General features: G+C 34.7%; 3 protein-coding genes and 2 pseudogenes across 3 annotated transcripts; 3 read left to right on the forward strand and 2 right to left on the reverse strand.

The window, feature by feature from the left end:
* The first annotated feature begins 5058 nt into the window (after nt 1-5058).
* LOC120130271 (protein GLUTAMINE DUMPER 4-like) lies at nt 5059-5667 on the forward strand. The gene has a single exon (XM_039147532.1). It carries the CDS (start codon nt 5236-5238, stop codon nt 5548-5550), a length of 315 nt encoding a protein of 104 aa, XP_039003463.1. The 5' UTR covers nt 5059-5235; the 3' UTR covers nt 5551-5667.
* A 6143-nt stretch (nt 5668-11810) lies between these two features.
* On the reverse strand, nt 11811-13581 carry LOC120130272 (enhancer of rudimentary homolog). Its single transcript, XM_039147533.1, has 4 exons — nt 13499-13581; nt 13158-13251; nt 12716-12836; nt 11811-12133 (listed from the first exon to the last, which is right to left on the reverse strand). The coding sequence occupies exons 1-4, from the start codon at nt 13499-13501 to the stop codon at nt 12043-12045; spliced, it is 309 nt and encodes a 102-aa protein (XP_039003464.1). The 5' UTR covers nt 13502-13581; the 3' UTR covers nt 11811-12042.
* Nucleotides 13582-16245: 2664 nt separating this feature from the next.
* On the forward strand, nt 16246-19666 carry LOC120130289 (annotated as a pseudogene).
* A 1194-nt stretch (nt 19667-20860) lies between these two features.
* On the forward strand, nt 20861-23613 carry LOC120130309 (phospholipase D Z-like). Its single transcript, XM_039147562.1, is given in 7 exon segments — nt 20861-21150; nt 21243-21447; nt 22074-22275; nt 22361-22554; nt 22634-22952; nt 23029-23245; nt 23248-23613. Coding segments are annotated over 7 exon segments (1533 nt in total). The 5' UTR covers nt 20861-20990; the 3' UTR covers nt 23484-23613.
* Nucleotides 23520-25478, reverse strand: LOC120130295 (annotated as a pseudogene).
* Between the last annotated feature and the right edge of the window lie 797 nt (nt 25479-26275).

Consider the following 26275-nt stretch of genomic DNA (forward strand, 5'->3'; position numbering starts at 1 on the left):
TTTAATATTCTTAGGCTCTATGCATGAGATAAATGCATCATAATTACAAATATTTCTAAGAGAAGATCGAGTTGTTACCCCTTTGGATGGATCACCTATAATCTCACCATCCTTGACATAGTTGTACTCTCTTGGGTAAGATACTTCCATTTCTTTAATGGTTGGATTCTCGAGAGGATCTTGAGTTTCCTCATCTTTCGTTTATTCCTTTGATGATGGTTCTCCAACGTCATGTTCAACGTCATTTATATTTATAATACCTACATCATCATACAAACAAGAATCCTTCCTCGGAAGGGGATTATCATCGAAAACAACATGTATAGACTCTTCTACAGCTAAAGTTCTTTTATTAAATACTCGATAAGCTTTAGAATTTAAGGAATAACCCAGAAAAATTCCTTCATCACTCTTAGCATCAAATTTGCCAAGATTGTCTTTACCGTTGTTTAAAACAAAACATTTACATCCAAAAGGATGAAAATAGCTAATGTTAGGCTTTTTATTTTTGAAAATTTCATATGGAATTTTCTTTAAGATTGGCTTAATCATTACTCGATTTACAACATAACAAGCGGTATTTGTGGCTTCTGCCCAAAAATATTTTGGCAAATTGTTTTCACAAAGCATAGTTCTAGCCATTTCTTCTAAAGTTTGATTTTTCCTCTCAATAACTCTATTTTGTTGAGGGGTTCTAGGTGATGAAAAATTATGGCTAATACTATTAGAATTAAAAAAATCAGTAAATCCAAGATTTTCAAATTCAGTTCCATGATTACTCCTAACACTAGTTATAGAGTAACCTTTTTCGTTTTGGATTACTTTTGAAAACGTGATGAATTTTTCTAATGCTTCATCTTTAGTACTTAAGAAAAGAACCCAAGTATATCTAGAATAGTTATCTACTAAGACAAATGTATATTGTTTTCCACCCAATCTAGTAGTCCTAGTTGGCCCAAAAAGATCTATATGGATCAATTGTAATATTTTACTAGTTGATACATTATTAATGGATTTAAAAGAAATTCGCTTTCGTTTTCATTTAGCACAAGCATCACAGATTTTATCATTATCAAATTTAAGCTTAGGCAACCCTCGAACTAAATTTCCTTGAATTAGCCATTGCAAAACACTCATACTAGCATGTCCTAGTCTCCTATGCCATAACTAACTATCATGCTCATCCTTAGCAACTAGGCATAAATTAGTCATATCAATAGAGTCTAAATGCACCATGTATATGTTTCCTATTGTATGACCAACAAGTATAATTCGATTAGATGCAATGTCAATAACTTTACAACCATTAGTTTCAAACATGACATTGAATCCTTTATCACATAATTGACTAATACTTAAGAGATTATGCTTTAATCCATTCACATATAAAACATTTTTAATTTGTATGGAAGAGGTATTACCTATGGTACCTATACCTTCGATGTGACCTTTTGAATTATCACCAAAAGTCACTTCTCCTCCATTTTTGGCGTTAAGCTCTATGAACCGGCTTTTGTCTTCGGTCATGTGTCTTGAGAATCTACTATCAAGGTACCATGAGTTTGAATTTGTTTCCCATGCCTTGTAGCAATGCTCCTTTTCCTACAAACATAGATTAATTTCTAATTTTTGGTACCCAAATTCTTTTGGGTCCATATTCATTAGTTTCCAAAATCCTAGTCCCCTTAGGTATCCATTTGTGTATGATATCTTTATCTTTAGTAGTAATGAGTCCTTTAGTAACCCATATACTTCTAACGATTTTTCCATTAGAGGTTCTTCGGGGACCTCTATGATTGTAGTTTTTAAAACTTTTTCTAACAAAGTTGGATTTTAAATTTTCTCCATTTTCAAAACGTTTTGTTCCAACTTTATCAAAAGAAGCTTTAAGACCATCAATTTTCTTTTAATGATCATCATTGACATTTGAAAGTAAATTTTGCAAATCTGAATTTTTCTTTTCAAACTCTTCTAGTTTGATTTGCAAATCTTTGATTTTACTTTCAAAATCATTGTTGGTCTTGAATATGAGCTTATTTTTCAATTTTCAATTTTGAGACATCATTTTTATATTTTAAAAACAATTTCTCATAATCCGAAGCCAACTCATTATATTCTGCTAATAACTCATCATAAGATAAATCATCTAATTCAGATGAGTTAGAGGTTACCTTAGAATCTTCCCCGAATACCATCAAGCACAAGTTTGCTACTTATTGTTCCTCTTCATCGGAACCCTCTTCATCGCTCCATGTAGCCACATGAGCCTTGTGCTTATTATTTGATTGACCCTTTCTTTTCAATTGTGGGCAATCATATTTGACATGTCCCGGCTTTTTGCATTCATAGCAAATAATAGGGTCATCTTCATCTGAATCACTCTCATCTTTTGTGGATTTGAGAACAACTCCAATGTTTTTCTTCTTCTCATTCTCATTTGGTGTCTCATCAATCTTATCGACATCCACCTCATCTTCAAGCGTCATTTCATGAGTGAGGAGGGAACCAATTAGCTCTTCAAGAGTTAAGGATTTTTGGTTCTTAGCCTCGATGATTGCCGTCTTCTTGGATTGTCACGATTTTGGAAGTGAGTAAACTAACTTCCTCACAAGCTTTTCGTTTGGAATGATCTCTCCATATGATTTGAGACCACTGATAATCGTTGAGAATCTATCCATCATAGCTTTGATATCTTCATTTGGTTTCATCCTGAAATTTTCATAGCTATGTGTTAGAAGACTAATTTTAGATTATTTTACCTCGTTGTTGCCTTCATGAGTGACTTGTAGTTTATCCCATATTTCTTTGGCGGTTGTACAAGATGAAACTCTTCCATATTCATCTGGTCCAAGAGCACAAAATATGATATGGATTACTTTGGAGTTGAGCTGGAACATTCTTGTCTCTCATTCACTCCACAATCTCAGATGAGTGAGAGGCTTGATATATCCATCTTCTACAACATTCCATGCTCCAATGTCACTTGCTTGAATGAAATACATCATTCTATTCTTTCAATAGGCATAGTTAGCTCCATTGAAGAAAGGAGGCTTGTTGACAAGCATCGAATCGAGACCGAAGTCGACATTTGAAGTAGAGACCATTGATGACTTGATAATCGATATAACTCTTCCCGAATCGACTCAAGAGGTGATTAAACCTTCAAATGAGTGAGGCTCTGATATCAATTGTTGAGTTAATCGATCAACGGAATCGGCCAAGAGGGGGTGAATTGGCAATTAAAATTTTGGTGGAAGCTTTTGCAGAAAATTGAAAGTAATTACACAGGGATTTAGAGTGGTTCGACTTTCTCAATCAAAGTCTATGTCCACTACCTTAGCTATCCACACTAAGGATTTTCCAACAAATTCACGAATTTGTTCTTTCTTTTGAGGCCAAAGGGATAACTTAACAACTCCCTCAAGAATATACTCCAATTCTTGAGAACACTCCTTCTCAAAGAGAAGATTACAAATTTGCAAACTTACAAGGAAATCCTCACAAGGAAGATTGTTTGCACAATTCTAAAACAAAGAAAAGAACACTAAAAAATGAATACAGTTGAGTACAAGTAGTGTTCTTGAAAGCAAAATGAATATTGAATGAAAAATAATCTTGAAATGCTCAAACTTGAGGTTTGATGCTTTCTCTTTGATTCTCTCTTGATTCTTGTTGATTGTTGTTTCTTGTTATTGATCAATGGCTTCTAAGCTTGTTTAAATACACCTTCAAATGATTCTGAACGTTGGGGATGCTTAGTGGAGTCAATCGAGTCGTTTAAGTGTGAAAACAATTAATTAAAGCAGTCGGGAGCGTCAGTGCATCGATGCATACCCATGGTGCATCGGTGCATCAGTGTAAAATTCAAATAGTTTGACCGTTGGACCCTCAGTGCATCGGTGCACTAAGAGTGCATCGATGCATCAAGTGCATTCGATGTTTCAAAATAACCAGAGTGCATCGATGCATGGCTGGTGCATCGATGCATCAAATGCATTCGATGTTTTCATAAAATCCTCAGTGCATCGATGCATGGTGTGTGCATCGGTGCATCACTTTGAAAAATTGATTTTATGCTTTATTTTGGTTCAAAATACTTTGTGAAAATTGTTTCAAATATATATTAAGTATAAAACATAATTTTACACATTCAATAAGGTTTGAAATTGATCTTGAAAGACTTGGAGTAATATTTTGATATTCGATTAATTAAATCGAATATACTTAGAAAGTCATTTGTAAAATCTTAAAATTTATTTAAACTTAATATGTTATATCGAAACACAAAAATGTTTTCAACAATATTTATATATATTAAAATATAACATATATATCGTAAGTTGGAAACCTGAGAGCAAATTATCAACTTTGGCTCAATGGTTTTGCCTATGTTTCCTTGGAAAAGTGTTCCCAGTTGGAATCCCCTTATCCCTTCTTTCGGTGCTTTAATTTTCTTTTCATGTCACTTTCTTATTGGTGAAAAGTAAATTATTAAATTAAAAATATTAATCAATGATTAAATGTATAATTATATCAATTTTATTTTAAAATTAAGTTCAAATTGTTAGAATATGTAAGTATTAGTGACTAAATGTATAATTATAGAAATTTTATTAACTGCCATGTCACCACTCCCGTCAAACATTAACGACAAGTAGCTTGATTGGATCGAATTAAACAGTTAAATAATCTGATTAATTGAAAGATTGGTGACTAAAACTAAAAGGTTAAAAAATAAGAAAACAATTTATTTTGGGTAGGGTTAGTCGGATTCGAGAATTATCTAAAAAAATCGGGTCAGGTCAAGTCGGGTGATGTCACCCCTAAACTCAAATCGTATCAAATTTCCGAGTCAAGTCAGATTCACCTAAACCCGAACCGTGTACATCCTTAAACGAACCACGGTGTTTCGAGGTTACTTCTGCATCATGATTAATCACCATATATGGAAGATAAATCCGTGGTTACCGAGTAAAAGATAAAAAGAACAAACCCTAATTTTCCCATTACTTTCCCTACTTATAAATAATAGCGAGCACTCACTCTGATATAAAAACAACCCACCACCTTCTCATTTACCGCAACATAGAAGAAGAAGAAACAAGCACAAAATGGCCACCGTCGCCGCCAACAGCACAGCCGTGGCGCAAGCGTGCTCGACATGGCACTCTCCCGTGCCGTATCTCTTCGGAGGTTTGGCTTCGATGCTGGGTCTCGTCGGTTTCGCGCTGTTGAATGTTGATCTTAGCTTTCTTCTACTGCCGCCGACTCACTGATCGTTTGCTCAACGCCGGCGGAGGAGGAGACGGAGGAAGAGACGACGAAAGCGGTGGAAACGACGGTGGTTCGAAGAAGAAGAAGATGAAGGTGTTCGAGGAGAACATTTTAGTGATAATGGCTGGTGATGAAAGGCCTACGTTCTTGGCCACCCCGGTATCCACTAAAGCTCCCTCTTTTGGCGACCTCAACGGCGGCGGAGGAGGATCGGAGAAGGCCGAGAGCGGCGGTGATAACAAACCGAAAGAAGAAGATACACGAAATCCCAATTGATTACATTACATCAAAGTTCCATGAAAGAAGATACACGTGTTTTCCTCTAATTGGTATCAAATCTTTAAGCAGCTGAACTGTCTGGTTTACGCGGCGACCCGACGCCGGAATTTATGCACTTGCTCTTTAATTTAAGGGTAAAGTATAGTAATGGTCACTGAACATTTCTGAAGCTTGCATTTAGGTCCCCCAACATTTAAAACTTGCAATACAGTCCCCTAACATTTATTCCGTTTACAATATGGTCCCCAACTTAAACCACAGTTAGAAAATTAGGATAAATTATATAAACGGTCATTGAACTTTTCAGTCACTTGAATTTAGGTCTCTCAACTTTTAAAACTTGCAAAACAGTCATCAATTTCATTCTAAACCCCAATTTCCAAAGTAATTCAATTTTATTCTAAACCCTAAATTCTAAAATACTTCAATTAAATTCTAAAATACTTCAATTTAAGGTAATATAGGCTTGAAGAAAGAGTTCAAGGCATAGACACAACGAATAAAAATATATTTATATAAATGTATATTTATATTTAGATGTATAAATAAAAAATATATTCATATATTAATGTATGAATCATTTATATTTTTTGAATATTTTATTTTTAATAAGAAATTAAAATTATTAATTATATTAGAAATACTCAACTTAAGATTATATATATAATCATGAATTATAAATATGAAAAATATATTATTAAATTTAGTTTAAAAATATATAAATCTTAAATTTATTCTTTTAAAATATTGTATCAACTAATATTTAAAAATATATTAAATCTATCAAACAATTTATCAAATATAATATTTTTTTATTGTAAAAATATAATATTTCCCATCATTTATTGCTTTCAAATTTTTTGCCGAAGTTCAAATCTCATTATTTCCATTTTACATTATATTCTTTTTTTTCTGGCATTGATCATACTATTAGTATATGTATTATTGTATATCTCTTAACACAAACGATGGTGTTAGCTTAGTGGCTCCATCCTGTATCTTTCATTTGCGTGACTCAGGTTTGAGTTTGCCCAAGACCCAAATTTTACTTCTTTGTAACTTAATTTTCTTCTAATTAGGAGGTGACATGTGTCACCAATAACACATATCATGATCATGTGTTAACACATGTCAGATCCTGATTAAATGATTAATTTATTAAATTTTATTTAATTTAGGACCAAATTGATAGCATATATAAATAATTAGGTGGTAACATGTGTCACCAATGACACGTGTCATGATCATGTACTAACACATGTCAGATCCTAATTAAATGATTAATTTATTAAATTTTATTTAATTTAGGACCAAATTGATTATATAAATAATAAAGACTGAATGTATAATAATACCAATTCCTTTTAACTGCCACATCATCATTTTTATCAATTGGTAACGACTAGTGGCTTAGTGAAACAGTTAAATAATTATGTGGTATGATTGATAAATTTAAAAGATCGATGACAAAAGTAAAAAGGGCTAGATAGTTAAGTTGTCAACCGAGTAGTTTACACTTTTATTTATACGTCAAAATAACATTTTATAAATTTAAAATTCGAATTATTTTCAACCTCTTCTATATCCTAACTACTTTTTTTAATTAAAAAATTTCTTCAACAGATAAGAATTATACTATTATATTTATATAAAAAATATGTATCACATGAAATAAGATGAAATTAAATAATAATAAATTTGACATAATTGAATTTAATTTAAGTATTTTGGAATTTAGGGTTTAGAATAAAATTGAATTACTTGGAAATTGGGGTTTAGAATGAAATTGATGATTGTTTTGCAAGTTTTAAAAGTTGGGGGACCTAAATTCAAGTGACTGAAAAGTTCAATGACCATTTATATAATTTATCCTAATTTTCTAACTGTGGTTTAAGTTGGGGGACCATATTACAAACGGAATAAATGTTGGGGGACTGTATTGCAAGTTTTAAATGTTGGGGGACCTAAATGCAAGCTTCAGAAATGTTCAGTGACCATTACTATACTTTACCCTAAAAATAATTATAATAATATCCTCTATATATAAATTTTTCAATTAAGTCATTGTTTTTATTGAATAAAAATAATATTTTTATTATTATTTCGGGTCAAGTCTGGTCGGGTTCAGGTCGGGACGGATGAACTCTTGTTTTGGTCGGGTCAGGTCGAATCTCGGATGGAGGCTCCTTGTTCTCGGGTCGAGTGGACCAAAAACCCGACCCATGTCTTTCCCTAGCTATAAGCTTAAATTAGTCGAATTAAATTTAAAAATAAATTATTGTGTCAATAAGATATTTCTAGTAATCTAGCTGACTAGCTGTAAACTTTAACGTTAAATATTTGTTTAGATATATTTAAAAATATTTATTAATTTATATGTGTTTAAAAAAATGGGCTAGGATTACTTTTATCTTTGTAGTAAATATAATTTATTAAATTCGTCTTTATCATTTTTTTTACATCAATTTAGTTTACGAAGTTGTTTAGGGTGTTCATCTTGGTTCTCGAAGTTCATTAACTGTTTTTTACTAACAAAACCGTTTGTCTTTGCGTTTTTCAACACTAGCAATTTCCACATAAACTAATATTACTAGTAATCTGCATAAGACTCACAATTCTGTTAGTCAAGATGGTTAATGGACTTCTAGGGATAGGATGAACACCCTAACAACCTCAAGGGATAAATTGATGTAAAAAACGATAGGGACGAAATTCATAAGATAGATTTACTACAAGGGCAATAGTGACTCTTAAATCTAGAAAGAATCACGTCAGATTTAAGATAACAATTTAAATTGATTAAATGACCTAATTAAAATTAACATAAAGTACATAAACGGTCCCCCTACTATAGGATACTACTTTATTAAGTCCCTCGACTATTAAAAGTTATAAAATGATCATTCGACTGTAAAGTGTTGCTTTGTTGAGTCCCTCGACTATTAAAAGTTACAAAAATGGTCACCCAATTGTTCATTATATTCTTAACTCATCATTTTTTGATTAAAAAAATTGATGGTATTCTAAGCTGAACATTATCCTATTGGTCGTGATATTATAAAAATTTGATCCCAAAATCTCAAATGACTATCATATCCCAATCATCATGTTAACGTATAATTTAGACAACTGTCATTTATTTTTATGAAAAGGACGAGCTTGGAACATAATGAATAGCCGGATGATCATTTTGTAACTTCTAATAGTCGAGAATTTAACATTGCAACATTCTATAGTCGCATGACCATTTTATAACTTCAAATAGTCAAGAGACTTAATAAAAAAAATATCTTATAGGGACTATTTGTGTACTTTACCCTTAAAATTATACATTAGTTAAGAATAAAATTAGAAAGTTTTGATGTTTATGAACCAAATTGAACTTGATCTATATTTTTAAAAAGATTATATTTGTCTGTGAGGGAAAATGTCTTATACGATTAATTTTTTTCCTTTATTTAAACTTTTCCTTATTAAATATTAGTCATATTTGAGTATTTCCATATATTTATTGATATTAAAATGTACGTTACGACGATTATAGGCGGTTCTACATTCGTAAAAATATTATGTCGTGGGAAGAATGTAAATTTTATGATAGGAGTAAATTTATAAAATTTTAGAGGACGGAAATATATTATCAGTAAAAAATATAAAGAAAATAATCAAATTATATGAGAAATTGAAATTTTCAAGAGGGACAATCGTCCCCGCCAACCCTCCTTCAGTCCATCCCTAACTATGCCTCTTGACTAAGGAGGACATGTGTTGTACCTTATCTTGATTAACCACTGAAGCCTACTGAAGTTTCTGAAAGATAAATATTTTACCTCATTCGTATCTAATTCGTAAGTCGTGTTTTCATTGTCACTCCTTTATCTACCAATGATTCCGAAAGACAAATGCCGTGGCTAGGGATTCGTATGAAATGGTTATTGGGGGGTTTGGCTAAGAAGATTGATCCTTCGTTTTCGGCCGAGTCAACGGAAGTTGTTGCTTTTACGGAGGGCATTCGGTTGGCTTCCGAGAATGGGTGGAACAAAGTTGTTATTGAAGGTGATGCCATGTCCATTGTTTACAGGTTGTCTAATCAGGTGACGAGAAAGATTCAAGATATTTCTACAATTGGATTGTTGCTCAATGGGACTAGACAAATGTTAGTTAACTTTCCTTCTTTTAAAGTACACTATGCTTGTAGGGAAGCTAATCGAGTCGCCCATACTCTTGCGCATTGGGCCTTATCGAACAACAATCCAGTTTGGTTTTATTTAGATGAACCTGATTGTATTAAACAAGTTGTTATTGATGATCTATTGGAATATAAGATTTTATTCCTTCCAAAAAAAAAGAATTTCATAAATCCAAATTTTTTGATGACTCACAACCCTTTGACATGACATTTGATAAATCCACATGAACTGTACGAGCCAAATATACTATCAGACGATCATATCTAGAGATGGCAACGGGTCGGGTTCGGGCTGAGTATTGGTCCCCCCGTCCCCGTTTAAAAAACCCGTACCCGTTCCCGCTTAAAAAATCGTGGGGATTTAAACGAGGATCTCCATCGGGTAATCGGGGAAAACCGCGGGGAAACGAGTATTCCCGTTTAGCATAAACTGTTATTTAAACGGGTATCGGGCCGAGTATATATATTTAAATTAAATATATAAATATTAAATATATATTTTTAATTTAAATTAAATTTATTAATATTATATATATATAAATAATTATTTTTAATATTTATCGGGCCGGGTAATCGGGCGGAGATTACTAAACCCGTCCCCGTCCCCGTTTAACATAAACATTTTTTCCCCGTCCCCGTTTAATTCGGTTTTCAATTTTCTCCGTCGGGTTCAATTTTTTTTGCCATCCCTAACCATATTCATTCTTCTTGTCAACCTCCGAATAATCATTATAATCTTATACTTGACATCAATATTAACAATCACTATAAAATCCAAAGAAATTCGGGTTTGGGCCGCCCATTATAACCCTTAAGAATCGCGTGCAATTAAGGGCAGGAGCGTGGTGCACCAACCTATTTTTGGATGTTTATAAATGTTTGCAAACCCTAACACCATATGTACAAAAAAAATGTCATGCACTAGATCCGATACGACGTTTAAATCTTAAACCATAAATCCTAAACTCTAATATTGATATTTACCTATAAAAAGTTCATAAATGTTGAAGCGTAAATGCATTCAAGAAATATAGCCGTTACCAAGCGCGAAACATGAAGGGCTCGTATTCCCTCATCGTTGTTCTCGTGTCTTTCCTCGTCTTCTCGCCCCGTAATGAAAGAAAATGATCAGTCTTCTCTTTCTTTTCTTTTTCATCTTTTTGTAATGTAACAATGGCGGATTCACAGTTTTTTTTTCAGTGTGGACACGTGTTCACTCTCCATTAGTTACCTATTTTACTTATAGTGTTCACCGTAAAATTTTATTTATGTCTATCCAATTAAAAATTTTATATTGTTAACCATACCTATCCCAGAAGATGTATACATTTTATGCTTGTTTTTAAAATGAGCATTCTATAATATTTTATAACAAGATGAAATTGCAAAATATTAAAATTTATCATATAAAAATTATTTCTTACGAAACAAAAAATAAATCAAATTTTGAGTTGGTAGAACTTTTTCAAAGTGTGGCTGATTTCTTTACTGAGTTTTCTTCACGCCTGCGTTACAATAGGAAAAATAGTTTATTTTTTGGGTTAATGGTTTTTATTCAAAGTGTAAGGCCCCCGAAATTTGGAACTCTATGACGTGTCACAAGCCACACTTGTTTAGAACGAACCTGTTATTAACATATATGTACACACTCCTAAATATATTTCGATATCCGTCACTGTATCGATATACGTTTAACTTGCATGTTCATGTTCTTTCCTTATGGGAAAAAAAAAACACAGGTGAATCAAGAGAACGAGCATGTCAGATAGCTCCGATTAATCTTCCCAATTGCTCGCATGCAGCATCAGCCTAAATGACATACCTCTGGTGCACTGTTTAACTCATTGTTTCTTTATCTTGTTTAACTAACTAATCTCATTTTATTAAGCCTTCCATGTTTTGTTTGAAGTGTGCAAATTTTGATTCTCTTATATTTTAGTCCTTAACTGAATTCAAGTTCAAGTACCAAGTTGGTAAAAAATGTTAAACTTAAGGATTAATGTAGACAAAAGAAAATCAAGTACCAAGAAAAGCTTCTTAGACAAAAACCAACAACTTTGATTATGGTAAAGGTCAAGCTTCCTAGACAAAAATAACATCAACTTTGATTAGAGTACAACATTGACCACGCAAAACCTGTGCTATTCATCTGAAACTCCGGAGAAAGCTGCAACGGTTGTCGAAAAGACGTGCGCAACACGTTAGGAGGTATAATAAGAACACGATTATCAGATACGAGGTTTTCTGCAGATGCACATTCTCTTTCTATTGAAAACCAGTTTTAGTGAGAAAGGATTTAGTTAATGTGCCAACTTCTTAAGGTGTTGAAATAGTTTCTGTTTAATCCATTGCCTGTCATAAGGCAGAAAAGCTTGAATCCTGTGATCATAGCTGCAAGCAAGAAATCAATGATAAAACCGATTATCCCACCGAAGAAAAAATACGTCGAATGCAATAAATATTAGGTTAAACTGTTTAGCTTCCAATTGACACCTATTCAAATATCCAATTCAAACCAAAACAAACAAATAATCCATTGCAAGACGTTGTCTCCCGTTAATGTGAACACACGCCCATTACTGCATTATCGTTGGAGCATTGTCCGTATCCAAGTAATACACAGACTTCCCATCAGCCATATTCGTTTCCTTGGATGAAAGACAATGTTACCCAGACTCTTCATTTTATCTTAAGTTTCCATGTTTAACACCAGTGTCTAGGACATATTTGGGAATGGGTATCGAGTTATGAATCATATGATCCTCCATATATATAAACTTACAGGTCAAAACTATTCACAACGTATTTGAGTTTCAGCAGACGGAAAATTACACGACAGATTCATACATTTGATAAATGATTATTAGATGGACACACGACAACGAAGCATGCAATATAACATAAAACACATGAGAATGATCCATTGAAAAAGAAGGGAAAAAGTGGAGGGCAGTATAGAAAGGAGAGACATACACGAGGGCACTCATATCTGCAAGGCCATTGATAAAATTGTAAAGATCAGCATCGTCGTAAGTGATGTTCCCTGTAGCTGGATTTAGATCCTTAAGCTTCCTTTCATATAGTCCACATATCCCTGCACATCCCAAACGGCATAAACCGTCAAAACTTAAGAAGACAGTAGATTCAATCCGGTGACTCGTGTCGGAACCACTCTGATTCATTCAACCAAATCATGCTCCTAACGCAATTAGGAAATAAAATAATCTTTGGAAATACATTCTATTCTAGAGAAGAAGGATGCATGAAATGCAAAATCAAATCTAAAGATCATTCTAAACCCCATAAACCAACTTCTAAAAGGTACAATCCACTGCCTGCACTCTGCAGATCTATAATCAACGACGAAAAACATCGAAAATCAACACGATATAGACAAAGAATAAACAAAGCATACCATACATAGCTTGACTTATGGAATCATAATCCATAAATGTCCTCGTTGCCCTGCTCTGTGAAGTTTGCATCAAGATAATGGTGTGCCTGTCCGACTAAATTTAGCATACAAAACAAAAAAGAGGAAATTAAAAATACACAACCGACCACGTTAAATTGTTAATCTAACAAATAATTTCCACAAAGGGTGTCATAAAGGACTGTGCCCCTTAGTTCAGTATCGAAAATTAAGCATTCGACGAAACCCTAGTTTCCAGAGGAAAGAACATGAAATTAAAAAGAAAAAAAGAAGAGATTTTTACAAGCAGTATTAGTTCAATTGGAGAAGGGAAGAGAAATCACCATGTCTGCTGCTACCGTATTCGTAGGTAAAGAGGAAATGCAAGAGAATCTGAAAAACCAGAAGACCCAAAAGAAAAATTCTCTTCTTTTTTCCTTTTGTAAGAAAGTATAACGTTAGTGACTGATTTATGAGTTTTAAAACATCAGTGGTGAAAAAGAATACTTACCCAAACATCAGTCACCATTATCGTAGTTTACTCAAAAAACAGATACACGATGATCAGAAGCCCATGCCCGCACAAATAAACAAAGGGTAAACTACGTCAATGAGTCACTAATGTTTGAGTAAAATTTTCTTTTATCCACTAATGTTTCAAAACTAACGATTTAACTACATATATTATGGATTTATGATAAATCGATCATTCGTCTTTAACCGTCGTTATTAAGATGACAAGGAGGCGATCAATCAATGAGAGTCTCGAGACAAAATGGGTGACAAATGATGACTAAAATAAATACAAAAATTGAATTTTTCCCAAGTAAGTCATAAATTTGAGGTTTTCATTGAAAATCTATTCGTTCGTCAAAAAAGACGTTACGACAAGTATAATTTACCCTTTATTTTAAATAATTTATCTTTAAATTTTTAACTAATTTATAATTATACATTGAGTCTTTTAAAAATTTAAATTTTTATAAATTAAATTAATGATGTTTATCGTTAGTAGTGCTCATCGATGCTCATTGAACGTTGTGGAATTTTTAATAAAATGATGCTTAAAGCTTCAATTTCTGTCCATTCTCAAAATTTCATCAACAAAGCTATGGAAAAGAATAAAATGAAGTAAAATATCTCTTTTTAATTCCCTTTTAATAATTTGATATAACATAAAATATATATATATAATGTCATATGTTCGGGAGAGTCTAAGGAAAGACAATCTAATTTAAGGTTGAGGAAAGACACGACCGAAAATGTTATAATTTTTATAACAATTTTCGATTGGATGAAAACTAAAATGTTAATTTTTTCTGAACATTTTTTGGTTGAAATCCTTTCTTATAACATATTCGGTTGACAAACGAAAATGTTACATTCTGCATAATATTTTCGGTTCAACCGAAAATGTTAAAAACTTAACATTTTAGGTTGCGCCCAACCGAAAATGTTATGCTTTTTATAATATTTTCGATCACGCTCATTTCATTCTGTTCCTTAACCTTAAACTAAGTTGTCGTAGGGAAGAACTACCGGCTATGGAAGACACAAAAAATTGTCATCCCCTAAAATATTTTGACATTCATATTTTGAAAATTTATCGAACTCAGCGTAACCTTCAACTGAATTCCGATACCCAAAAGATTAAGGATATTTCAAAGTTGGTCCTTATTATTGTTTTATAGAGATTTTTACATTAATCTGAAATAAGTATAATGTTAAAAGAAATCAATCATTTGATATTGAACGTTTACACTCTGGTATTCCTAGTGATTGAACCCGAGACCTCAAGAAATAACAACAATTTCATTATCACTGAAGTCGCTCGGTTCGTGTTATTTTATAAAGATTAAAGATTAAAAATTTGTATAGAGTTATAATTAGATAATTAAATGAAATGAAATATAAAGTTAAAAGTTTAAATAAAAAAATAAAAAAATCCTTTTGAAAAAATGAAATTATATAAGTGTTACATAATTTAAATTTCATCAACATAAACTTAATAGGAAAGGTAAATTAAATAAACTAAGAAAAAAAGTTAGATTTTTCTTTTAATAATATTGTGACACATGTCACAACATTATTAAAGAGAAAATAACTTGGAATTTTTTTGACAAATCCTAAAGGGGTGTTCATTTTCTGATTTTAATCGAATTAAGTGATTGAATTAGTTCGGTTAATTCGGTCGGTCACCGAATTAATTCGTTCGGGATTAATATTTTCTCAATATTCGGTTAATGGTTAATTGGGTTCGAAATCGGTTAATTAATTGAATTAATCGAAATTATTAAATATTATATATTTATATATTAAATACATATTTCAAGCTATTAGTTTTAGCCCAAATAAAAAATACTTCTATTATATTCAAATTAATTTAATTTAAAAAATTCGATTAATTCAGTTAATCTATTGAAATAACAGAACTTTATTCAATTCGATTAATATTTAAAAAAATTCGGTTCGATTAACGATTAAGGAAAAAAAGAAATTCAATTAATTCGGTTAATGAAAATTCGGTTCGATCGGTAGTCGAATTAACCTTTTGAATACCCCTAAGAGGGGAAAGGAAACTCTAGGGGAAGGAAAAATGTTCTCCTAGTACGCCTAGAACCCATAACCTAATGGAATATGAGTGAACATAGATAAATAACTTGACATACTGACCAAAATACTTGTTTAAATTGGATTAAATAAATTAAAATTAAAATATATCCTTCAATCATGTAGTGTTACATGCCACCATTTAATTGGATATTAAAGTTATTTAATTAAATTAAAATGAAGACTAAATTAAAAAAATGTGTAAATATTGAGGTTTAAATGTATAATTATATCAATTTTAAACAATCACACTATCTTCTCCATTAAATATTAACGGCCAGTAGCTTGATTTACAACCCTTAAATAGTTAGCTAATTTGATTTTTAAAAAAATAAAAGATCAATTGAACTGGGAAATGGGATGAGGACTTGCATGCTTTCTTCTTTGAAGAATTTAGCTGAGTTTGTTGTGATTGTTTGAAGGGTTTTCTTTTCCCTGTTGTTTCTTCTCTTTCAAGTTACTTTCGGCAAAAGAGATAAACATGAAGTTTATGAAGCTCGGCTGGAAGCCCGATACCTTCAAAGTAGATGGCAAATGCATCAGGTAAACTGGGTTTCACTTGCATTCTTTTCTTCTTCAACAGAGCACTGCAAATTTTGTTCATGGTTGTTCCATAGCTTACTGTAATCTTCGTTTTGATTTTGTTCATATCCATTAGCTCTAGCAATATCAGCTGTTGCTTCATAGAAATTTATCTTTGCTTCATCGAAAGGGGCTTGGTTAATCATTGTCATATACCATGGGGTACTTTATTAGCAAGTAGTTTACTAATTTTTCCTCTTCCTATTGATTTCCTTTTGGCTTGGTGACAGATTAACCACATGGTGTTTTCATTACTGCTTTCTATTCTTTTTTATTGTTTGGTTTTTGTTTTTGGAAAGTGGTCCAGCTATTGAACCTGTCATCTTTTTCATTAGTGGTCCAAAGTCTCCAAATTTTGAGAAAAAAAAAAGGCATATTGTGAGCAGACCTTTAATCGTTGTAAGAATTCTTTTTTCCTGTAAACAGTTGCATGTTCCCATCTCCCAACGAGGACCAAGCTTGGACTTTACCCCCTAACATGTCCTTAAGGGCTGTTCGGTTTGGTTCGTGGAAAAAATCATTATTAGAGGAATAATCCTTTCGGAATTGTATTCACGTGTCTTCATTTCCCTCGAGCGGTATAAAACTTATTACCAACAGTAGCGATTTTCGGTTAAAAATGGTGGGAATGTCCCAAATTCTTAAGTAATGTCATTCTCCCAAAGAGGACCAAGCTTGGATTTACCCCCATAACATGTCCTTAAAAGTATCTTCCCCTTGATAGCAACTTCTCATAATTGAATCAGTTCATCATTGTGTTGCTAAGGACAAGAGTATGCAGGAGGGATCTGGTTTAGTGCCTTGGGTGTGTCAATTTGTTGATTGGAACTAGCAGGTCTTGTAAGACCCCTGTAAATGCTTTTTTCCATCTTGATTAGTGGTTTACCTTCAAAATCTGTGTATTAACAGTTGCGAAACCGAATATATTTGCATTTAGATATCAACTTTTCAGATGACAATGATTAATTAGAACTGGGAAAATGAAAAGAGACTTGAGAGTTCTAATATGGGAATCGAAATCGATGAACTTATCGGTTTTCTTCCGTTGATCATACACATTGCTTAGACTGTTTCGGTGCTCAAATGTAACTTGACATGTGATTAATAACATTGGTTCTTTCAGTAGAGCCAATGAGTCGAAATTGGCTCTTGTTTTGTTCTTTTTTATTCTTTCAAGGTTGTTGTCTTCCTCATCAAGGCAAGATATTGTGTATGTATGCCTAAACAGAAAATATCCGTTGATGCAGGCATGTCACGTCTGATTTGGAAACCGATGTCACAGTTAAGGTCGGTGAGCTGAAATTTTACCTTCACAAGGTATGCTCGATCCCCTTTCGATCTTCATGCTTCTTCTTCACAAGGTTCTGAGTCTTTTAGCATCTGTGTATGGATAAGTTCTATAATGCTTTGTCTCTGGAGCTGCAGTGCAGGGATGCTTAATTGTACTTTTTATGTGTCGTGCAGTTTCCTTTATTGTCGAAGAGCAACCGCATGCAAAAACTAGTGCTGAAAGCACTGAAGAGAACTGCGACGAAATTAGTTTGGTTGATTTTCCTGGCGGGGCGAGCACATTTGAAATTTGTGCAAAATTCTGTTATGGGATGACTGTTACATTGAATGCTTACAATGTCGCGGCTGCTCGTTGTGCTGCCGAATATCTAGAGATGACCGAGGATGTTGATCGAGGTAATCTAATTTTTAAAATTGAACTCTTTCTCAACTCTAGCATATTCCATAGTTGGAAAGATTCGATTATTGTTCTGAAAACCGCCAAGTCTCTTCTACCGTGGTCTGAAAACTTGAATATAGTTGGACGATGCATTGATTCCGTCGCATCTAAAACGTTTGTGGATCCGGCAAACATCACATGGTCCTACACATATAACCGGAAGTTATCAGTGCAGGACAAAATAGTCAATGACGGTATGAAACTTCGAGAGAAGATCGAATCCGTCCCGAAGGATTGGTGGGTTGAAGATTTATGCGAATTAGAGATTGATCTCTACAAGCGAATCATGACTGCTGTGAAATCAAAGGGAAGATTGGATGGTGCAGTCATTGGTGAGGCGTTGAAGACTTATGCTGTCAGATGGTTGCCGGATTCTGTCGATGCCTTGGTTTCCGATGCACATTCCTTGAGGAACAAGTTACTAGTGGAAACAATTGCCTTCTTATTGCCTTCGGATAATGGTGTGGGTTGTTCATGTAGTTTCTTGCTGAAGCTGTTGAAAGTTGCTGTTCTGGCAGGGATGGATGATTCGGCAAAGGACGATTTAGTGAAGAGGATAAGTTTAAAGTTGCATGAGGCTTCTGTCAAGGATTTATTTATCCCGGCCCGGTCGCCCCAAACTACGTTATATGAACCAGTATATGATACATGAGAGACATAGTCGAGATGTAGAGCTTGAAAAGAATGAGATGGTTCTAGGGCATGGATCCTTGATGTGCGTCGGAAAACTGATTGATGGTTATCTTCAAAAAATCGCATACGACCCGAACCTTTCCATAGCTAGTTTCATCGACTTGTCTCGGTCTATCTCTGAGTTAGCTAGGCCAGTTCATGATGGACTCTATAAAGCCATTGACATCTACCTGAAGGTATGCATTGCTGGTTTTTCATAATGCCTGTCACTATTATATAATGTGAAACGGAAACCTTTCCGATGAAGTCATTCAGACGGCGTAAAACCGGGTTTATTTTGCTTGCAGGAGCATCCGAACTTGACCAAGGCTGAAAGAAAGAAAATGTGTGGGCTGATGGATGTCAAGAAACTCACAATGGATGCATCTATGCATGCTGCACAGAACGAGAGACTTCCTTTACGAGTCGTAGTTCAAGTGCTCTTCTTCGAGCAAGTCAGAGCTGCAGCCGGAGCTCAGCCACGTAACTCCGATCATCATCGTAGTACTTCCGTTTCCAAGATCACGGCCGAAGATTGTCGCTACCTCAAGGAAGAGATGAGTCGAGTGAAGTTAAATGATGGAGTCCCGAAGAAAGGTAAGTTGGTCAAGAAGAACAGCAAAAGCAGTAAGACTGGCATGCAGCTACTGCCGTCTCGATCTCGAAGAATATTCGAAGAATTTCCAAGTCGATGGTTTATTCTTCGAGACAGAGGAGATATTCTATTTCCTAGACAAGGATTGGCAAGAACCTGGAACTGATGTAACTCTAACCTCCGCTGCTGGCTACAACCGTCGTCGACGATGTCGTCCTTGTTGTCTCCATTATCAGTCGTCCTTGCCCATGCCACCGTAGTTGCTGTCGGAGTCGTCGAGTAGCTTCAACTTTACGATCTTGATATTATTTTCATCGGGTTTAAATCGTCAATTAGGAGTTCTTCGGGTGGTTGTGTCGTTGGATCGTCAATTAGTGACATGTGTCACCTAACGAAATTTTTTAATGGTCGTTATGTTTTAGACATTTAAAATAGTAACGTTAAACACTTGAATGATTCAAAATAGAGAATAATCCTTTACAACGGATATGAATACCATTCCCATTTATTTTTAAATAAATCAAAAACCCATATCCACGAAACTTTTGTTCTTGTGAGAATATCCATGGAAATTTCCCCAAAATTGACATATATACATATATATATACATATATATACATATATATATACATATATATATATATATATATATGCTTCTCTTTGAAGACAACAAATTTGCATGCAAAATCTAAGCTTTTGTTAATGTCTCTTCCTGGCTTCAGTTTTGGTTGTGTTGTGTTCTTCAAGTTTTTCATTTTAATCCACCCAAGCCAGTACAATAAAAATCAAGTTGCATGTGAATGAGTACGCACACGAATGGAGATATGTTCATGTTCGTCACGAACATAAACGACTAAATTTTTTTTTGTTCATGTTCGTTCATTAAGGAATATAGTTTGTTCATGTTCGTTCATTTAAATAATAGACGAACATAAACGAACGTAAACGAACAAAAACGAACATAATAAATGAATATAAAAGAACACGATAAACTAACATAAACGAACACAAAAAACAAACTTATTCAAACACAACAAATGAATGTAAAAAAAAGAATAAACAACAAGAATAATAACTTAAAATTCATTAATATAATCTGCAACTTTAGAGTTAATTTGTTCGAATACGACAAAAACATACATAAATCATAAATAAGCTATATGAACATAATAAAGTCTTAAAGTTAATTTGTTAAACAAAACAATCTTCTTGAAATACAAGTAACTTCAATAATCTTCGTAACATATTCAACTTGTCATCTGTTCGAACATAAATGAACATAAATGAACGAACATATAATCGAAATATGTCCTCTGTTCGAACATAAATGAACATAAATGAATAAACATAAATGAACGAACATAAACGAACATATAATAAAACGTTCACGAACGAGCCACGTTTCATTTACAAGCTTGAGAAATGATTAAATAGATTTTCATTATTTATATTATTTTCTCTCGGGATTCTGTTTGGATCGGGAGAAAGAATCTCTAAAGATAATTAAAGAATCTCTAAAGATAATTAAGAACGATTCCTTCATATTTCCCTTGACTTTTCCATAACCGGCCTTAAGATTCTAATCAAACAGTTCAAAATTCAACCAGTAAAGGAAAAAGACCCAGGAAAAAGGAAGAGATCCCAGATAATGGTGATTAGGTACAGCATCTTCGCATCGTGTTGGTTATTTTTGATGGTCAACTTGACTAAGCCGCGTTTCACCGAGTCACGCTGTAAAGCTTGGTTGGTCCAATCAATCCCGACGGATATGCCGGATCTCCGTCGAGTTCCCGGTGTTCTTTCTACAGGTAATTGAACTCGTCTTCTCTTCTGCTTCAATTCTTCGAGCCACAGATTGAAACTGAAATCTGAATTTTGGTTTTGGTTTCTGGGTTTATAGGCGATGTGTTCAAGTGGTTGGCTTACAACTCAACGGAGAATCTGGACATAATTGCTCAGTACTGGCAATTGAAAGCGAATCCGGAGGATTCTCGTTCGGGTGATTATGGATACTCAAATGCCGATATGCGCCGGTTCGGCGCCGATCAAGGTTTTGATGTTTATACTGCCCTCGAGAACGCCGCCGATCGAGACGTCGATATCAGGTTATCTTTCATCTGCAAAATCAATAGATAATATAGAATTGAGTATACGATCGAGTCCAACGAAGATTCGAGACGAATCGAATTTTTGAAATTTAAATTAATTTAAAAAAAATTGAGATGTCAATATATTTAAAATATTAAAATAAATTAAAATTAATAGGTTAAGTATTAAATGCTACTTTACCCTAGATTTTATTTTAAAAAAATTGTGTCGAATTAATAAAATTTAAATCGGGTAGAATTGGGCAGGACAGATTTATAGAGCGCTTTTAAAATTTTTATTTTAATTGTATTTTAGGTCCTTATCAATTTAAATTAAATTAAATTAGACTTTTGTTTTCCTCTAATTTTTAGATTAAATACATAACAAGTCTTTATTATTTTGAACTTAGGTACCTTGCCCATTAAAATATTTTATTTTGACTTCGTCCCTGAAATTGGAGATAAGTATTCGAGTTAGTCGAGTTGATTCAAGTTAATTGAATTAACGAGTTATATTTTATCATTCAAACTTAATTTAATTTTTCTTAGTTGAGTCGAGTCATTTTTCGAATCAAATTTTGTTTCCTAATAGATACATGTAAATGATTTGATTCCTTGAGAAATAAGTTACTTCTTTTGCTTAGGTTACTACAGCACTCCGGAGTGTATCCAGACTACACCAAAGAGCCCTCCAGCCTTGCTTCAGGGAGACCAAATGTTCAGAGTGTGACTTTATTACTTGAAAAATGGTGGGGTTCAGGCATTGTCCATGCCAAAGTTTGGGTCTCGGATAATCGAGACTTATATATCGGATCCGCGAACAACGACTGGAAATCTCTTACTCAGGTACACGATGGATCATATGGTTCGAGTTCAGGATGTCCTGATTATGGTTGAACCCTGCAATAACATGTCCTGGTTATGGTCACAGGTGAAGGAAGTTGGGATTTATCTTGTCGGTTGTCCGAAAGTAGCGAGGAAGGTCGGTGTCTACTTTCAGAATCTATGGAGGCTTGCACATCTCGATGAATCGATTTACACGACGACGATCTCGGACCAACAATGGCAGATTCAGAGAAAAGTCCCCTGCTGGTCACATTTCATTGAATCCGACTTGAGATGCACGTATGTTATAATGGTCTTGTTTTCGGAACTTGCAGTGCTTTGATTGTTAATACCTTTACATGTTGTTTATTAATCTCAGGCTGCAACTTCCTCGTTTCGTGGAGATTCCGTATGTCGCAGGGTATCCGACGTTGTCGGACCCTAAAATATTGAAGTTGATCATCGATGCTCCCGGATATGATTATAGAAGTCTGGTGCCTCAATCGAGCTATCTGTCTTTCGCTCCACCAGAGTTGTCGTTCGGCAGGTTCCAGCCCGATGAACAAGGATGGCTCGACACGATTAAATCGGTTGGAGACGGAGGGACCGTAAGGATCAGTACAATGGACTGGCTTGGTCAATCCCAATACATGAATCAAACAGTTTATTGGTCATCTCTTTCGACCGCCATCTCCGAGGTACATTCCGACACCATTTTTCCTACTTAAAAACACAAGTACTTTCAGCTTCTTATGATGTTTTCAACAATGGCAGATTGTGTTCTCCAAGCATGCTAAAGTGAAGATACTTGTAGCCTACTGGTCACATTTTATAAACAACACTGATCTCTACTTGAAGTCACTTCTTTACTCCAATGTCCTTTGCTCTTCGTCAACGTTCAACAAGTGTTCGGGTAAAGTCCAGATCAAGTATTACAAGGTGCCGGGTTACAATTCGACCGGACCGGCCGTTCGAGACGGTAAGCCGACCGGAAATATCCGGCTTTCACCAGAGTCAACCATGGTAAGTATGCGGTCAGCGACGTACGTGCTCACATTGGCACCAGCAATCTCATATGGGATTATTTCTATACGACGGCCGGTGTTAGTTTCGGGACGTATAATCCGGCCATCGTTTCTCAGCTTCGAGATATCTTCGATGCAGATTGGAATTCGCCGTATGCAGTTCCGGTTGAGGAGTTGAGTGATGGTCATACTTGTTCTAGTTGATGGGGTTAGTTGCTAAGAACATTAAGTTAAAAACCATCCATAAAGTTTAGCAGCAAAAGGATGAACAAATCCATATGATATAACAAAGTTGAGTTTCGAATTTTAGACTAATCCCCATGCTGAAGAATTCCTGGGACAATAACTTGGCACCATAAGGAACACTAACCCTGATAACGTCGTCTGCGGACTGGCAAACCCGGCAATACGGTCCCCTAATCTTTCGGCCAGCAGCTGCAGTCCGTTCGATAACGTTTGCGACGTTTTTGCAACTCTGACAAACATGCATCTGTGAGGAATCACTAAGCGTGAAGAGCCGCTCGTTCAAGTTGGCCGATGCACCATGAGCAATGAGGCAGTCACGTTCCATCTCACCAAATTTGATCCCACCAAAACGTTTCCGGTCAGCAACTGGCTTCCTCGTGAGCGGGTGCACAGGTCCAGTGTAGCGAAATTTTACTTTGTCTTCAGCCATGTGGATAAGACGCTGGTAGAATATTGGTCCCATAAATATGAGTGAACGAACCATCTCACCTGTTCGACCACCCATCTTGAAAATCCTGCCCCGTGACAGATACTCACCAAAGTAGATGAGACAGCCATCATAATTGACGACGGGAACAACTCGAATATGTCCACAGAAAACCAAGCTTCAAGGATATTTCTTTGATCCACCACGGCAATCCCCTTTCCAGAGCAGCTTCCAAAGTTGACCTGGAGTTTGTCTCGAAGGAAATGCATGCGGATTAATTACGATGTCGGGAACTATTCCCTGAGTCGTGAAAGGAAAGTTCTCCTGGGACTCCAGAAAGCCAGGCACACCCTTTTGCCCATGCATGCTCGAGAACTTGTCTCCGAGAAATGGTGAACGAACCTGAAAATTTTATAAGAAATGCAACTGATTAAAAGCAATAGGTGCTATCTTGCAGAACAAATATACTAACATTACCACGTTTCTTCCATTCACACAACCAAGTAATGCGTCCATGAACTCGGACATTCTGTTTCTGTGAAGATCAATATTACCTGTCTGAGAGACACAACAGCAAAATTTCTCTCCTCATCATTTGAAGATAACACAACTTTCTGAACCATGCCTCTTTCAGTGTGCTTCAGCTTTACACCGTAATCAGCACCAGATTCTGCAGACCTCCCAATGACAATTGTCACCAGACTGCAGGCTTGCACCGATATAGGGAAGACCATCATCATCAAGGTTGTCCACGCGTCCAACCTAACTTTCTATTTTCCCAAAATTTATGACATCTTCAGGCTTCCGCTTCTTCTCCTGATTTTCCTTGTTATCAACTTCTGCCTCGTAACTTCTTACATGTTCGGTGCGGAACATCCCACGCTCTATAGAGGCTCGGTTCATTACAAAGGAATCCTCTTGGCTGAAACCGAGATGAACATTGACTGCTACAATAGCATTCTGGCCATTGTACAATTCTGGCATTGGTTGCATTCTTTTCTTACCCAGAGGATATCCTGATTTCCCAAGACAATCAGCCGTCATTGTGTGAAAAAGTGGCCTTTGGGGATGATACATTTGGTGCGACAAAGTGTCCACCCTGATGTTCGGGTTTGTTGTAGAAAACCCAATGGCCTGTTGAGAATGTTTTTGTGCCTGGTAGAGAACTCTTCTTGCATGATCATGATTTGCAAACGGAAAGATCCCGCAGCTTAAACCCAAAAGAAACGACATGTCGAGCTCGCAATGCGTATACTTAACAGGCCGCTTCCCCTCAACCTCTGTTAAGAGGTACTTGATACTCCATGATGTACGACAATCCTCCCCTTCTTCAGTTGCAATAAGCTCAACTATCCCCTTGTCTAATAGGGACTGGAAGGTGTAATTTCCTTCCCCTTAAATGCTTTTAGTTTGAATAGATTCTCGACAACTAAAAGAGGCCGCATAATCCTGCCAGCGTCAGTAAAGATGTGCAACTCTCCTTTAGGCTCGTCTCTTTTAATTTCCACCTGCAAGATACGAATCATTACGAGAAAAGACGAGAACAACAAGAAACTACAGAACAGAAACAAATTAAATTTCGTAGAATTATTCTTGTGTATGAAACTTGTTGACGTGTTTTCCTCAAATCAACCATTGTCTGCAATGGATTTGCTCGTCCAAGATTTGCCACTACACCTGAAATCCTCTCCACTTTTTTTGTAATGATGGGACCATGCTCCAGTAGAAAATGCCCTAGAGAGTCCATTTGACACTATGGAAGCATCAAGGTAATGCTCAAGCATATTATCATTTACAATAAAAAGATTCGAACTTAAGGATGGTTATAGATTAGACTGGACTAGAATTTTTGTTCAATCGAATTTGGGCACTGTTTATCGATTTGACTCGTGCTCGTTAAAAAAAAAATTGTTGTTCAACTTGTGCTAGATGAAAAAATTTGTTGCTCGTTAAGCTTGTTACTCACCTCGTAGCTCGTTAAGCTCGTCGAAAATTTTACCTTATTTTCTTAAGTATAGGTAAAATCTATTAATACTATATAGAGCTTAATATAAACATAAATTGGTAAATTTAATAAAAAATTATCAAAAAAAAAATTGTATGAAGCAATTTCAAGTCTAAATTCTAAAGTAACAATCCACAAATGCATTAATAATAAACACGGTTTGATTTTTGGATATAATAAAATATTAATCAATAATTTAAATCTTTTTTTGTTTATTAGAAAATTAATAGATTATCAATTTATAATTTTTTATTATCTATTAGTATATTAGTAAATTTTTTTGAATGAAATAATTTTTCAAAGTAATTATTAAAAAAT

The sequence above is a fragment of the Hibiscus syriacus genome, unplaced genomic scaffold (assembly GCF_006381635.1).
Source record: "Hibiscus syriacus cultivar Baekdansim isolate YM2019G1 unplaced genomic scaffold, ASM638163v2 tig00110540_pilon, whole genome shotgun sequence".
Lineage (NCBI taxonomy): Eukaryota > Viridiplantae > Streptophyta > Magnoliopsida > Malvales > Malvaceae > Hibiscus > Hibiscus syriacus.